This window comes from Panthera tigris, chromosome C2, assembly GCF_018350195.1.
Source record: "Panthera tigris isolate Pti1 chromosome C2, P.tigris_Pti1_mat1.1, whole genome shotgun sequence".
NCBI lineage: Eukaryota > Metazoa > Chordata > Mammalia > Carnivora > Felidae > Panthera > Panthera tigris.
In genome coordinates this window covers 70,569,215-70,584,606 of record NC_056668.1, presented here as the reverse complement: position 1 = coordinate 70,584,606, position 15,392 = coordinate 70,569,215, and the positions used below count along the sequence as shown (strand labels likewise).

General features: G+C 38.4%; 1 protein-coding gene across 6 annotated transcripts in view; it reads left to right on the top strand.

The window, feature by feature from the left end:
• LMLN (leishmanolysin like peptidase) overlaps window positions 1-15,392 on the top strand; it is a 91,888-nt gene that overhangs the window by 29,908 nt on the left and 46,588 nt on the right. For all 6 annotated transcript variants that reach the window (XR_006222122.1, XM_042998765.1, XM_042998766.1 and 3 more), the window contains exons 8-11: window positions 453-547; window positions 4,833-4,950; window positions 6,548-6,655; window positions 10,144-10,220. Coding sequence is in view for 5 of the 6 variants with exons in the window: in XM_042998765.1 (XP_042854699.1) it covers window positions 453-547; window positions 4,833-4,950; window positions 6,548-6,655; window positions 10,144-10,220 (398 nt within the window). In the remaining variant the exon portion in view is untranslated. The remainder of the gene's footprint in view (window positions 1-452; window positions 548-4,832; window positions 4,951-6,547; window positions 6,656-10,143; window positions 10,221-15,392) is intronic.

Here is a 15,392-nt window from a genome sequence, read left to right as displayed (position 1 = left end):
CTTTTGGATCAAAGACTGAATTTTTTGAGTGCTCTTAGGGAGCACACTTGATTGTCCACCTCCTACTTCTAAACTGTATTGTCAGTTGTTCTCAATGGTAATATACCCTGGGTGCAATTATAGAGTTTATGTAATGAGTTCATGTAAAGAGGATCGACTGTGGTAAATATATTCTTAAACAAATTTCTTATTTATGCCAGTACCAAAGAATGTTGTCACTATTACTTTGGATTTCTTAACTTACAATTCCTTCAAGTAATTGAAATTTAAAATTCATTAGATGGAATACTTAATTTTTTTCCAATTCCAATATATGACATATTTCAGTAGAAGTATTGGCTGGGTGCTTTTACAAGGTTATATGAGTGTTCTCTTTTGATAGCACCATGTTATGATGTATATAGTCAGACTTGATATTTTTCACTCTGAGACATTTTGAATTTTTTTTATAGGGTTTCTCTGCTGGCCTATTTGCATTCTACCATGATAAAGATGGAAATCCTCTAACTTCAAGATTTGCAGATGGTCTCCCACCTTTTAATTATAGGTATTTGTTATTTTTTGTTCTTGTTCTTCTCTTTTAGGAGGGTGCTAAGACTAGAATCTGAGACTCATGGCATGATAGTTGCCATAAATAATAGTGGCTTCATGGCTAGCCTAAAAAAACTATAGCTATTAAAACAGGATAAAAGAGGCCATTTAGCTTTACCCTTTCATTTTAGAGATGAAGCAGTTAAGATGCAGAAAACTTAAGTGACTTGCCCAAAGAGCCAGGAATCTTCTTGCCAGCAGAGCTCTTTTCCACCACATTGTAACTTGTGTTGCTGTACAGTATAGTCAGGCCATGGGAGAATATGAGTTGGTTATATTTTGGTTTGTTTGTTTATTAATGTTTATTTTTGAGATAGAGTATGAGTGGAGAAGGGCAGAGAGAGAGAGAGGGAGGGAGACACAGAATCTGAAGCAGCCTCCAGGTTCTAAGCTGTCAGCACAGAGCCGGAAGTGGGGCTCACACTCATGAACCGTGAAATGATGACCTGAGCCAAAGTCAGAAGCTTAACTGACTGAGCCATCCAGGTGCCTCTATATTTTGTTTTTTTAAATAATTATCACCTATCATGGCAATATTTACATGTAAACTGATACTGTATTTAGTACAACATATTAGCAGTGATCTAGAGGGTTAGGGCCTAAAATGAATAATACTAAGAAACACTAAAAAAAAAGTGTCAAGAATTTTTTATAGTATATCAGTCACAGATCTGTAACCATTTGCATTCATTTATATAAAATATAAATCTCTAAGAACATATGTCCACAAAAAGATAAGCACAAGAATGTTCACGGCAGTTTTGTTGTAGCATGGATAAATAAATTATGATATATTCATATAATTGAAAACTACAAGGCACTAAAAAAGAATATACTATTGTTACATGCAATAACATATATGAATATCACAGATCTAATGTTGAGCAAAAGAAGTCAGTCCATTTGTGTAGTTTTTAAAAAAGAGCAATGATAAAAGATGAGTGGTTTTACTAGAGGGGCCAAGCTGTTAAATGACCTACAAGTTGAGAAGTTGAGTATAGATTGGAAAGAAGCACAAGAAAACCTTCTGGGGGTGCTTATACTGTTCCATATGTTTATCAGATTAGTGGTATATGGATGTGGAATTAAAAATTAATTAATCCTGGAGTGCCTGGGTGGCTCAGTCGGTTAAGTAGCTGACTCTTGGTTTTGGCTTAGGACATGATTTTGAGGTTTGTGAGATCAAGCTCCGCTTGATCTGTGCTGACAGTGTGGAGCCTGGTTGGGATTCTCCCTCTCTCTCTGCTCCACCCTCACCTCAAAAAAAAAACATTAATTCTTATACTTCAAATTTGTTTACTTTGTATATATTTTACTTTAATTACAGAGATCTCTATTAAAATAGCTAGAATTAAATATTGAAGCAGATAATACTTTATTCATCGTATTTTTTAGAGTACATGTGAAGAAACAAATTCTAATTGGACATAGATATTTTCCTTCTTTAAATAGTTTGTGTTCATTTGGTGGTGTAGGAGGAGTCTGGTCTTTCCTAAGAATTTTGGTCTTTATGAGAAACATAAATGATGAGATAGGCATCACCTACATAGTGATGTAGTTAAGGAAGAAAGAGATACCCCCACATAAGAACTTTTGTTAAGGGACGCCTGGGTAGCTCAGTGGGTTAAGCGTCCAACTCTTGATTTCGGCTGAGGTCATGATCTCACAGTTGTGAGATTGAGCCCCATGTTGGGCTCTGTGCTGAGTGTGGGACCTGCTTGGGATTCTCTCTCTCCCTCTCTCTTCCTTCCCCACTCATGGTCCTGCTCTCTCTCCCTCCCTCCCTCCCTCCCTCTCCCTCTCTCTTCCCCTCTTCCCCCTCAGTAAATAAATAAATATTAAAAAAGAACTATTGTTAAGCTCATAATTTGCAGTACTTTCTTGTATTCAGGATATTCCTCAAAAGCAGCAAATCTTACAGTATGAATGGAGATAATAGAATGATAGGAAATTCAGTTGATAGACACATGAAGAGTTGGATTTGTCCCTAACCTATTTATTTGGAGAAACTATTTGTCTTGAAATGTAGATGATGAAGAGAATATTTGGAGTTATTAATAAGGTAAAAGCTGTTTTCTTGCTGGCTTTGATCACTATGGATGTTTAAACATTACTTTGCTATGGAGAAAGATCAAAAGAATTAAAAATAGCATCTTCAAGGCATAGATAGATGAACAGATATATGGCAACATACACACACACACACATACACACACACAAATAAAATGTTAATTGCAGAATCGAAGTGAAGATTATTAGATCTGCAGCTGTGCTCTTTGCAGTTTTGTCAACATTTTGTATGTTTAAAATTTCCGTAAAATAATAGTGGGAAAATATAGCCTCTTTCTATTCTGTTTTATTGGTGAAAATGAGAGATTCATAGGGTTGATGATTGAGGTAATCTAGGGGGAAAAAAAGCCAGAAAAAAATGATATGGATTATGGGGAAAAATCAAAATTAATGTCCATTATAAATGATGTCATTATATCCCACCAATGATATATAAATGCTTACCAGTAGTGGATATTATAGATTTTTTTTTTGTTTTGTTTTAAGGCCAATCTGAGAGTAAAAGATGGTATCTTATACTTCTAGGACTACTACTGAGGTTTCAGCCATTTGAATTTCCTCTGTACTTGTATACAGCCTATTTATATCTTTTGTCCAGTCCTGGGTTATTTTTCCTTTTCTAGTGATTTTGTAAGAGTACTTTATAATTGGGGGATAGTAATCCTTTTTCATGTTCGTTGCAAATATTTGTCCCACTTAGTTATCTTATTTCGTTATAATATTTTTTTCATAGAAAAATTTAAAATTTTTATATCATTAAAGTCATCTATTTTTTCTTCTGTTGCTTGAGAAATTCCTTTCCTCCAATGATTATAAAAATATTCTCCTGTCTTCTAGTAAATTATTTCAATTTTTTACATTCATAGCTTTTATTCATTTGGAATTTATTTTTGCTTCATGTATTTTGGGGTTCTTTTGTGAGGTATATATATGTTTATAACTATTATATCTTCTGGGTGGATTGACCTTTTCATCATTATAGAACGTCCCTCTTTATTTCTACTAACAACTTTTGTTTTAAGGTCTATTTTGTCTGATACTGGTGTAGTCGTTCCAGCTCTCATTTGAGTACTGTTTGCATGGTATTATCTGTTTAATTCTTTTACATTCAACCTATGTGTGTCCTTGAGTCTGAACTGTGTTTCTTGTAGATAGAGTTGGATTATGGGGGCTGTTTTTAATGTGTTCTTCCAGTCACCCCCATTCTACCACCTCTATAGTGGCTGCCAAGTTTGCTGGTTTTTACTGTGATTGCGGGCTGTTAGTTTTCAAGGCTGCCAAGGCATGGGAAAATGCCACAAAGCTTGCAGTTCTTACTGAGATTTATCTATTTTTTAAACAATTTTTTTGTTGTTTATTTTGAGAGAAAGTGTGTATGCAAGAGCAGGGGAGGGGCAGAGAGAGAGAGAGAGAGAGAGAGAGAGAATCCCAAGCAGGCTCCACACTAGCAGTGAGGGGCTCGATCTCATGATCATGACTTGAGCTGAAATCAAGAGTCGGACGCTTGACTGACTGAGCCCCCCAGGCACTCCTATCCTTTTTTTTCTTTTAATGCTTCCTGGATTGCTGAAAGCCTTTGTTAATTTCCAAAGTTCTGAAAAGTTGATTAGGCATTTTGCCACTTTTCTCACTGCTTTCAAGAACAGAGAATTTTCAGAGGTCTGCCATCTTTGCTGACATCTTCTCGGAATTTATTTCTGTATATGGGATGAAATAGGGATTTAACTTTTTTCTAGATGGATAACCAGTGTTACATCACAGTTAATAAATAAATTGTACTTTCCCACTAAATTAAAATGCCATTTTTTTAAAATGCTGTTTTTTGTTGTTATTAAGTTTCCTTATGTGCTTGGATATGTCTCTGGACTTGCTTTTGTTTTATCCAAAATTTGTGTTAAAAGGGAGTAATTCATCATCATCTGAGCAAAGTATTAGCTTTGTGAACTTGAGAAGTTATTTCCTCTATCTACCCTTCCATCTCTATCTGCACAATATTGATGATAATCTCATCAGGTTGTTGAAAAGATTAGAAAATGTTGTCATGTATGTTGCAGTATTTGGTATATAGTAAACTCAAATATCTTAATTGCATATTGATGTTCATAAATACTTTCACTATTTAAAGCTGTGATGAATTTGCAAAATGACTGTCTTTTATTCTTTAATTGCAGTCTTGGATTATATCAATGGAGTGATAAAGTAGTTCGAAAGGTGGAGAGATTATGGAATGTTCGAGATAATAAGATAGTTCCTCACACTGTGTATCTTCTAGTAACACCTCGTGTTGTCGTATGTATTACCCAACTTCATGTTTCATGAACCATCTACTCTTTTCATTTCTTATGGTCTTTTCTCTACTAATCATTATTGCTAAAGAACTTAAAAGTAAATTTCAGAGCCTATAATAAGGAAACTAATATAAAGGCAGTACAGTAAAGCTACAAGCCAAGAGAAATCTGAAGAAATGGAAATTTGTCAATAACTCTCATGGCTCCATTCTACTTACTGCTTTAAGCCAATGTCCCTCTACTATGATACCTCTTAGGATGACTGGTACTATTTGTATAATTGCTGATCATTTCAATACTAGTCCATAATAGTCAAGGTTGTCCAAAGAAATAGAGCCAACAAAATGTGTTGCCCAATAAATAGGGCTAGAAATGAGAGAGAGAGAAGAAAATTTATTTGAAAGAAATGGCTCGTGCAATTGTGGAGGTTTGGAGATTCCAAACTCTGATGGAGTAGGCTAGCAGGCTGGACACTCAGGGAAGAGTTGCATTTTGAGTCCAAGGGCAATAAGCTGGCAGAATTCCTTCCTGCTCAGGAAAAGTCAGTCTTTGTTCTATTAAGGCCTTCAACTGATTGGATGAGGCCTGTCTGTATTATGGAGGGTAATCTGCTTTACTTCAAGTCTACTAATTTAATTATTAATCTTACCCCAAAACACCCTTACTGAAACATTCAGAATAATGTTTGATCAAATATCTGGGCACTGTGGCCTAGCCAAGCCAATGGTTAATAAAATTAACCACTAACTAATTTACCATTTAATTATTATTAAATTAACCATTTAATTAATAAAATTAACCATTCCACCCTCTTATTTTTTAAATAAACTACCCCCAACGTAAATTCACAATCCTAGGATCAAAAGTTGCATGCTGTACTGACTGAGCCAGCCAGGTGCCCCTGCCTTGTGGATTTTTGCACTGTTCTTGGGATATTTCCTATCATTGAAAATTTCTTTAAAAAAAAAATTTTTTTTTTGAGCGTTTATTCATTTTTGAGAGACAGAGACAGAGTGTGAGTGGGGCAGGGGCAGAGAGAGAGGGAGACACTCCAAAGCAGGTTCCAGGCTCTCAGCTGTCAGCACAGAGCCTGATGTGGGGCTCAAACTCACGAATGGAGAGATGATGACCTGAACCAAAGTCGGACACCCAACCGACTGAGCCACTCAGGGCACCCCTCCTGTCACTGGAAATTTCTAACTAAAGGATAGGAAAAACCAAATGAGCAAAATTGTATTTTAATGAAGAACTTATTTTTCTTCCAAGACTATATCTATAATAAGAGCAGTTGATCCCTTCATTGAAAACATTGTTGACATAATAGTTATAAATGGCAATCGTGTTAGTCTATAGTTTTTTTGAAATATATGTGACAAAATCTTCAAACAGAGGAAAAAATGTTAAGAGAATTTACTAGCAGAGGAATGTAATAGTATCAAAATATATTTAATTACATTAAAAACCATATTTTTAAAAGATGTTTTCACTTCTCACCAAAGTAATTCTTTAATGGCTACTTTACCATATCTATGTTATAGACTCTGCCGTTATTATATTGTACTTTTGTAGGGTTTATTATTTTTTTTTCTGATTCTTAGGATGAAGCACGAAAACATTTTAACTGTCCAATTCTGGAGGGAATGGAACTCGAAAATCAAGGTGGCATGGGCACTGAGCTCAACCATTGGGAAAAGCGGTTATTAGAGGTCAGTTTATTTTAAAATTTTACTAGGCGTTTTTTCTTTAATGAAAGAAATTCTTTTTTAATAAAAGTAATTTTTTTAAGTTTATGTTTTATTTTTGAGAAAGAGAGCGTGCACATGCAACCTGGGGTGGTGCAAAGAGAGAGGGAGAGAGAGAATTCCAAGCAGGCTCTGCACTGTCAGTGCAGAGCCCATCTTGGGGCCAGATATCACAAACTGTGAGATCATGAACTGAGCCAAAATCAGGTGTCGGTCCCTTAACTGACTGAGCCCCCCAGTTGCCCCTTTTTTCTCTTAACAAGCAGTTTCTCATTAATAAGTTCCAATCAGTAGTGAGCTAGAATGAACGTTAACTGACCTCCTTGGGTTGTTTTTGTTTTGTTTGGTTAACTCCTTGCCTCTTTTTAAAACTCCAGTGTTTGATAGGCAGCCACTAAAATAAATCCTCCCCCTCTTTTCAATTTCCCTTTCTTTTCCATTAGGTGAACTCTATGTAAACCTAAAAACATTTGGTAACTTAAAGTTTCTTTTCCCCTTCAGCTCTCCAGACCCGCTTTTTAGATGTAATCACTATTTTTTTTTTAATGTTTATTTATTTTTGAGATCGTACAGGTGAGAGAGGGGCAGAGAGAGGGAGATAGAGGATCCAAAGCAGGCTCTGCACTGACAGCAGCGAGCCCGATGTAGGGCTTGAACTCATGAACCACAAGATCATGACCTGAGCTGAAGTCTGATGCTCAACCAGTTGAGCCACCCAGGTGCCCCTAGATGTAATCACTATTTAAGTTTTTTTGAATATGCTTCAAGAAATGTCATGTATATGTAGAGATGCACACACTAACACACAGGTTTTTCATTAAATGAATTCATATGTTAATGAACAATTTTCCACTTCATAATATATCTTAGACATTTTTCCAAGCAGTACAGGTGCTCCTGATGTAATGGCAGTGTATGCTTTCCTAAAAAGGCTCTTTAAAATTGAACACTAAAAATAAGACTCATGGGAAAAACAAATACCATGCCACTAACAAAAGCAGTAAGTCACAATAAAGTGCTAGCTCAATTTTAAACATATTTCCAGTAAATAAACTCCTTTATTTACTCTAATATTTCTTTACCTTAAACAACAACAAAAAGCAATGGTAGTTGGAACTAAATTGAGTAATGGGGACAAGAGCAAAATGTACAAAATTAGAATCATGCAATAAGCACTTCTAAGAGCCTCTGGCCATATTGAACCAAGTAGAAGAACATGGAGTAAATGGGTATCATGCACAGCATTCCTCTGTTGCTATCTTCAGCTGTCACAGTGTACTTTATATTTAGCTGCTGTTGCTCCGTTGCACAAAATATTAAAACCCAGGGATAAGTCATTATAAACCAACATGATTCATTATATGAATGTAACAACAGTCCTGTGTTAATGAACAACTGTGTTTTAAATTTTTTATTTTATTTATGTCTTAAGATTTTATTTTTAAGTAATCTCTGCATCCAATGTGGGGCTTGAACTTATAATGCCCAGATCAAGAGTCACACATTCTACCATGAGCCAGCCAGCCACTTTAAAATTTATTATTTTAAAAATGTTGTGATGAGCACTTTATTTATATCTGTGATATCTTTCAGGAGTGGCATTTCAGTGGGTATTCTTAGGTTCAACTAAACATGCCTTCAGACTCACAAGACCTAACAAGCGTCATTGAAAAAACATTTACTTGGAAAGATACAAGACACAGCATGCCAGCATGGTAGAAGTCAGGCATTTTTTTCATGCTCCACACAACAGTCTAGGGGCTGTCATTCATGCCTCTCTCTCTCTGCACTCCAGCTCAAATATAGGAGCAGAAGGCCATACAAGGAGGGGGGGGGGGGTGCAAGAACCAGCCTGGCTTAGAAGTACTATGTCTCAAATAAAGACTAATATATTTATTTTTAACAGTTCCATAGACATAACTTCTAGATCTCTGTAAGTGACATCCCCATAAGAATCTGTGCACATGGGGATGTTCCAGGCTATGGCTTACCAACAGGTATTCATGTTCATTTACCAAGTCCATCATTTACTCTGATGTCCTGAGGCATCACACCACTGTTGCCTGGTGACACGGTTGACATTCCACCTTTTTTAGGTTTCTAGGAGAGCAGAACTAGGAAGTTAACTCAAGGTCAGATGTATTTACATAGAAATAGAAAAGATAGGGGTGCCTGGGTGACTCAATTTGTTAAGTGTCCAACCTTGGCTCAGGTCATGATCCTGTGATTCGTGAGTTTGAGCCCCATGTCAGGCTCTGTGCTGACAGCTCAGAGGCTGGAGCCTGCTTCAGATTCTGTGTCTCCCTCCCTGTCTGCCCCTCGCCTGCTCGTGCTCTGTCTCTCTCTGTCCCAAAAATAAACATTAAAAAAATTTTTAAAAAAGAGAAAGATAAATCCCTGGAAATGGAATTTCTAGCTCAGAGAGAGAGAGAGTGTGTGTGTGTGTGTGTATTTTTTTAAGCTTATATACAAGTTAGCAAAATTACAAAGGAGTGAAATTAATGCTTCTGCTGACCATTCTTATCCAGGTGACCACAAAATAATAGTGATGGAAACTTATGGAAGACACATTACACTTGTTTCTCCCATGGGACTTTTAGTTCTTTTATTTTCCTTAAGCAATTTTCCCAAGTGATTCTCTTAAGAAAACTGTAGATTGACCAGACATGAAAATTTATTTATTTTTGCAGTAGAAACGTGAGAGTATTAATTTCATTAATGGTTGCCTTTCTCTGAAATCAACTTTGTATCCTTGAACTATTTTTTTTAGTGATATTAAAGTACTTGAGGTGACCATCCAGTATTCAACACAAGGATTTGAAGAATAATCAGAGCTGCTGTAGGAATTACATGATATGAATTAAAACACTGGGTAGATAGTAGACTTTGATGGCATTTTAGGTCCCTCATGCAACTTCTTTGATCCTATGATTCTGTGATACTTGTTTTATATATTGATGTGTATTTCTGTGATCATAGTTTGAAGGTTATAAAAGCGTTTTTTTTTTTTTTTTTTTTAATTAAATTCAGGTCAATATTCACCCCCTCTAATATTCTGTGGGCATCTGTCTCAACCACTCACTTTACTTTGTCTAGATATTATAATATTTTTACAGCATTTCTACTTATGTATAGTTATTTTCATATTCATCAGAGTTCTAAATGCTGGTTGTCTGCCATTTCTGGGAAATTGTACATAATATAGTCATTTAAGGCAGAAAGCAGATTTTGCTTTAAGCTTCAGTCTTGTCATGATAGATAGATAGATAGGTAGATAGATACATAGATACATAAATTAATTAATTAAGGAAGGCTTATTTATTTCACTACTTGAAGTGAATAAGTGAGCCTCTCACACTTGAGACATTTTACATATACGTCAAAGTAATCATGGAAATTATTGGGAGTTTCAAGACATCTGGCCTTCTAATTTAAAATCTTTTGATTTTCAGAATGAAGCAATGACTGGTTCTCACACCCAGAACCGAGTCTTCTCTCGAATCACTCTGGCATTAATGGAGGACACTGGGTAAGACAGCTGTAAGAATGTTATATGACATTAATATTAGCTTAAGAAAATACATTTTACATTGAAGTAAAATAAAATAGTCTTTGAATTTTATTTAGTTCTCATTACCTATAGCAATTCCATTCATTCATTCATTCAATAAATGGGGCCCTGAGGTATAGTAACGAATAGAACAGAATTCCAGGCATTATGAGATTTATTTCTAATACTTAGAGGCCATGCTAATATAAAGGAAAGACTAATCTGAACAAGTTTTTAAAATTATAAATGAAATTGATAAAGTATAGATTCCTAGTTTTTAAACTTTATTTTGAGAGAGAGCACACAAGTACATGTGCGAGAGTTGGGAAGGGGCAAAGAGAGAGGGTGAGAAAGAATCTCAGGCAGGTTCGGTGTTGTCAGAGCAGAGCCCGAAGTGGGGCTCAATCCGACAAACCATGAGATCATGACCTGAGCTGAAATCAAGAGTCAGACACCTAATCGACTGAGCCATCCAGGCACCCCGAGAATCCTGGTTTTTTATTTAAAGCAGTAGAACTTTCTAGGGCACCTGGGTAGCTCAGTCAGTTGAGCATCCAACCCTTGATTTCAGCTCAGGTCATGATCCCAGGGTGGTGGGATCGAGTCCTTCTCAGGGAGTTCCTTGTTGGGCTCCCTGCTGAGTGTGGAGCTTGCTTGGGATCCTTTCTCTCTGCCCCTCCCCTGTTCATGGACACAACTCACACAGGCACATGCCCAAAAACACACTCTCCCTCCCTCCCTCCCTCCCTCCCCCTCTCCCTCTCTCTCTCTCTCTCTCTCTCTCTCAAAATAGATAAATAAACTTAAAAAAAAAAAGCAGTAGAACTTTCTGGTAAAGCTGTAGAATACTGTATTTTATTTTATTTTTTATTTTATTTTTATTATTTTTTGTTTATTCTTGAGAGAGAGAGAGAGAGAGAGAGAGAGCGCGAGCATGAGTAGGAGAGGGGCAGAGAGAGAGGGAGACAGAGTCTGAAGCAGGCTCCAGACTCTGAGCTGTCAGCACAGAGCCTGATGTGGGGCTCTAACTCACAAACCGAGAGATCATAACCTGAGCCAAAGTCGGATCCTTAACCAACTGAGCCACCCAGGTGCTCCTATTTTAAAATTTTAATTAGAGAGCACATGTGTGCACACAAGCAGGGGAGGGGCAGAGGGGGAGAGAGAAAATCATTTTTTTTTTAAGTTTATTTATTTTGAGATAGCACATGCACAAGGGTAGAGGAGGGGCAGAGAGAGAGAGAGAGAGAGAGAGAGAGAGAGAGAGGGAGGGAGGGAGGGAGAGAAAGAATCACAAGCAGGCTTCATGCTGTCAGTGCAGAGCCCCACTGTGGCTCAAACTCTTGAACTGTATGAGATCATGACTTGAGCTGAAATCAGCAGTCAGACACTCAACCCACTCAGCCACCCAGGTGCCTTGGAATACTGTTTTTAAATGACTCCAGTTGGAGTCTTTGTCTCTGTGGGTTCCTGAGTCCTTTTGGCAAGATTCATTAGTTGGTTTTTTGTTTTTTGTTTTTTATGTTTTATTTTTATTTATTGTGAGAAAGAGCAAAATGAGGGAGGGGCAGAGAGAGAGAAAGAGAATCCCAAGCAGGCTACATGCTGATAGCACAGAGCCCGACATAGGGCTCAATTCCTGCATGACCCATGACATTATGACCTGAGCCGAAATCAAGAGTTGAACACTTAACCGAGCCACCCAGGCGCCCCAAGTCTCATTGCTTTTTGATAGCTTCCTTCCTTACTTTCTTTTTTCTGTATAGCAGGATGTGCCAGGCTAATAAGCATACACCCTATCCTAGATTTGGGCATCAGCTAATCTTCCAAGGAGCACTAGTTCCATTTAATGGGGAATAGCTTTTAGAAACCACAACCTAGGCACTGTGTTCCTTGCTGCTAGGTTATTGGTGCTTCTCTTAGCTTTTAGTGGGCCAAGTTGGGAAATTAATATTTTTGGAAAAAAAAAAAAAAAGAAAAGACTGGATTTCTTTTAGTACCATTATAACTCTTTCCCATTTATCCTTGAGCAAGCAACGGCCAGCAAAAGTGGTCCTGTTGCTCTGTTTAACAATTTATTTATAGCCCTTTTATAAAACATGCTAATTTCATTAAGATACTCATAGGTTGCAGTGAGGGGAAGATGGCGGAGTAGGAGGACGTTGGGCTCACCGCGTCCTGCGGATCACTTAGATTCCACCCACACCTGCCTAAATAACCCAGAAAACCACCAGAAGATTGGCAGAACGGATTCTCCAGAGCCAAGATTAGACGAGAGGCCCACGGAAGAGGGTAGGAAGGGCAGAGAGGTGGTGCACGCTACACGGACTGGCGGGAGGGAGCCAGGGCGGAGGGGCAGCCCGCCAGCAAAGCAGAGCCCCCAAGTCTGGCTGGCAAAAGCAGAGGGGCCGGAGGGAGTGTGTTCTGACAGCAAGCGGGGCTTAACATCTGGAAGATTATAAGTTAACAGCTCTGCTTGGAGAGCCAGAAGCCTGGAGGACAACGGGAGGGAGAGTTGTTGAGCCCTGGATGACAGAGTGCAGCGTGGTGGGGAACAAAGGCGCTCGCCAGCGCCATCTCCCTCGCCCATCCCCCATCCAAAATCCCAAAGGGAACCAGTTCCTGTCAGGGAAATTGCTTGCACCATGCAAACACCCAATGTTGTGCTTCTGAGGATCCATCCCTCTGGTGGCAGGTCTGACTCCCTCCTGGTGCCGCAGGGCCCCTCCCGAAGTGGATCACCCAAGGAAAATCGAGCTGAGCCTGCCCCTCCCACCCCTGTGTACCTTGCCGATCCACCCCAGCTAATATGCCAGATCCCCAGCACCACAAGCCTGGCAGTGTGCAAGTAGCCCAGAGGGGCCACGCCACCCCACAGTGAATCCCACCCCTAGGAGAAGGGAAGAGAGGTACACACCAGTCTGACTGTGGCCCCAGCGGTGGGCTGGCGGCAGACATCAGGTCTGACTGCGGCCCCGCCCACCAACGCAAGTTATTCAAGACAGCACAGGGGAAGTGCTCCGCAGTTCCGCACCACTCCAGGGACTATCCAAAAGGACGAACCTGAAGAATTTCCCTCAAAAAAACCTCCAGGAAATAACGACAGCTAACAAACTGATCAAAAATGATTTAAACAATATAACAGAAAGTGAATTTAGAATAATAGTCATAAAATTAATCGCTGGGCTTGAAAACAGTATAAAGGACAGCAGAGAATCTATTGCTACAGAGATCAAGGGACTAAGGAACAGCCAGGAGGAACTAAAAAATCCTGTTAATGAGCTGCAAAATAAAATGGAGACGACCAAGCTTGAATTGAAGAGGCAGAGGAGAGAATAGGTGAACTAGAAGATAAAATTATGGAAAAAGAAGAAGCTGAGAAAAAGATAAAAAAAATCCAGGAGTATGAGGGGAAAATTAGAGAACTAAGTGATGCACTAAAGAGAAATAGTCTACGCATAATTGGTATTCCAGAGGAGGAAGAGAGAGGGAAAGGTGCTGAAGGTGTACTTGAAGAAATAATAGCTGAGAACTTCCCTGATCTGGGGAAGGAAAAAGGCATTGAAATCCAAGAGGCACAGAGAACTCCCTTCAGACGTAACTTGAATCCATCTTCTGCACGACATATCATAATGAAACTGGCAAAATACAAGGAAAATTCTGAAAGCAGCTAGGGATAAATGTGCTCTAACATATAAAGGGAGACCGATAAGACTCATGATGGATCTCTCTACTGAAACTTGGCAGGCCAGAAAGGAATGGCAGGAAATCTTCAATGTGATGAACAGAAAAAATATGCAGCCAAGAATCCTCTATCCAGCAAATCTGTCATTTAGAATAGAAGGAGAGATAAAGGTCTTCCCAAACAAACATAAACTGAAGGAATTCATCACCACTAAACCAGCCCTACAAGAGATCCTAAGGGGGATCCTGTGAGACAAAGTACCAGAGACATTGCTACAAGCATGAAACCTACAGACATCACACTGAATGTAAATGGACTAAATGCGCCAACCAAAAGACATAGGGTATCAGAATGGATAAAAAAAACAAGACCCATCTATTTGCTGTCTACAAGAGACTCATTTCAGACCTGAGGACACCTTCAGATTGAAAGGGAGGGGATGGAGAACTATCTTTCATGCTACTGGAAGTCAAAAGAGAGCTGGAGTAGCCATACTTATATCAGACAAACTAGACTTTAAATTAAAGGCTGTAACAAGAGATGAAGAAGGGCATTATATAATAATTACAGGGTCTATCCATCAGGAAGAGCTAACAATGATAAATGTCTATGCGCCGAATACAGGAGCCCCCAAATATATAAAACAATGACTCACAAACGTAAGCAACCTTATTGATAAGAATGTGGTAATTGCAGGGGTCTTTAACACCCCACTTACAACAATGGATAGATCATCTAGACACATGGTCAGTAAAGAAACAAGGGCCCTGAATGATACATTGGATCAGATGGACTTGAAAGATATATTTAGAACTCTGCCTCCCAAAGCAACAGAATATACTTTCTTCTCGAGTGCACATGGAACATTCTCCAAGATAGATCACATACTGGGTCACAAAACAGCCCTTCATAAGTATACAAGAATTGAGATCATACCATGCATACTTTCGGACCACAATGCTATGAAGCTTGAAATCAACCACAGGAAAAAGTCTGGAAAACCTCCAAAAACATGGAGGTTAAAGAACATCCTACTAAAGAATGAATGGGTCAACCAGGCAATCAGAGAAGAAATTAAAAAATATATGGAAACAAACGAAAATGTAAATACAACAATCCAAATGCTTTGGGATGCAGCGAAGGCAGCCCTGAGAGGAAAATACACTGCAATCCAGGCCTATCTCAAGAAATAAGAAAAATCCCAAATACAAAATGTAACAGCACACCTAAAGGAAATAGAAGCAGAGCAGCAAAGACACCCCAAACCCAGCAGAAGAAGAGAAATAATAAAGATCAGAGCAGAAATAAACAATATAGAATCTAAAAAAACTGCAGAGCAGATCAATGAAACCAAGAGTTGGTTTTTTGAAAAAATAAACAAAATTGATAAACCTCTAGCCAGGCTTCTCAAAAAGAAAAGGGAGATGACCCAAATAGATAAAATCATGAATGAAAATTGAATTGTT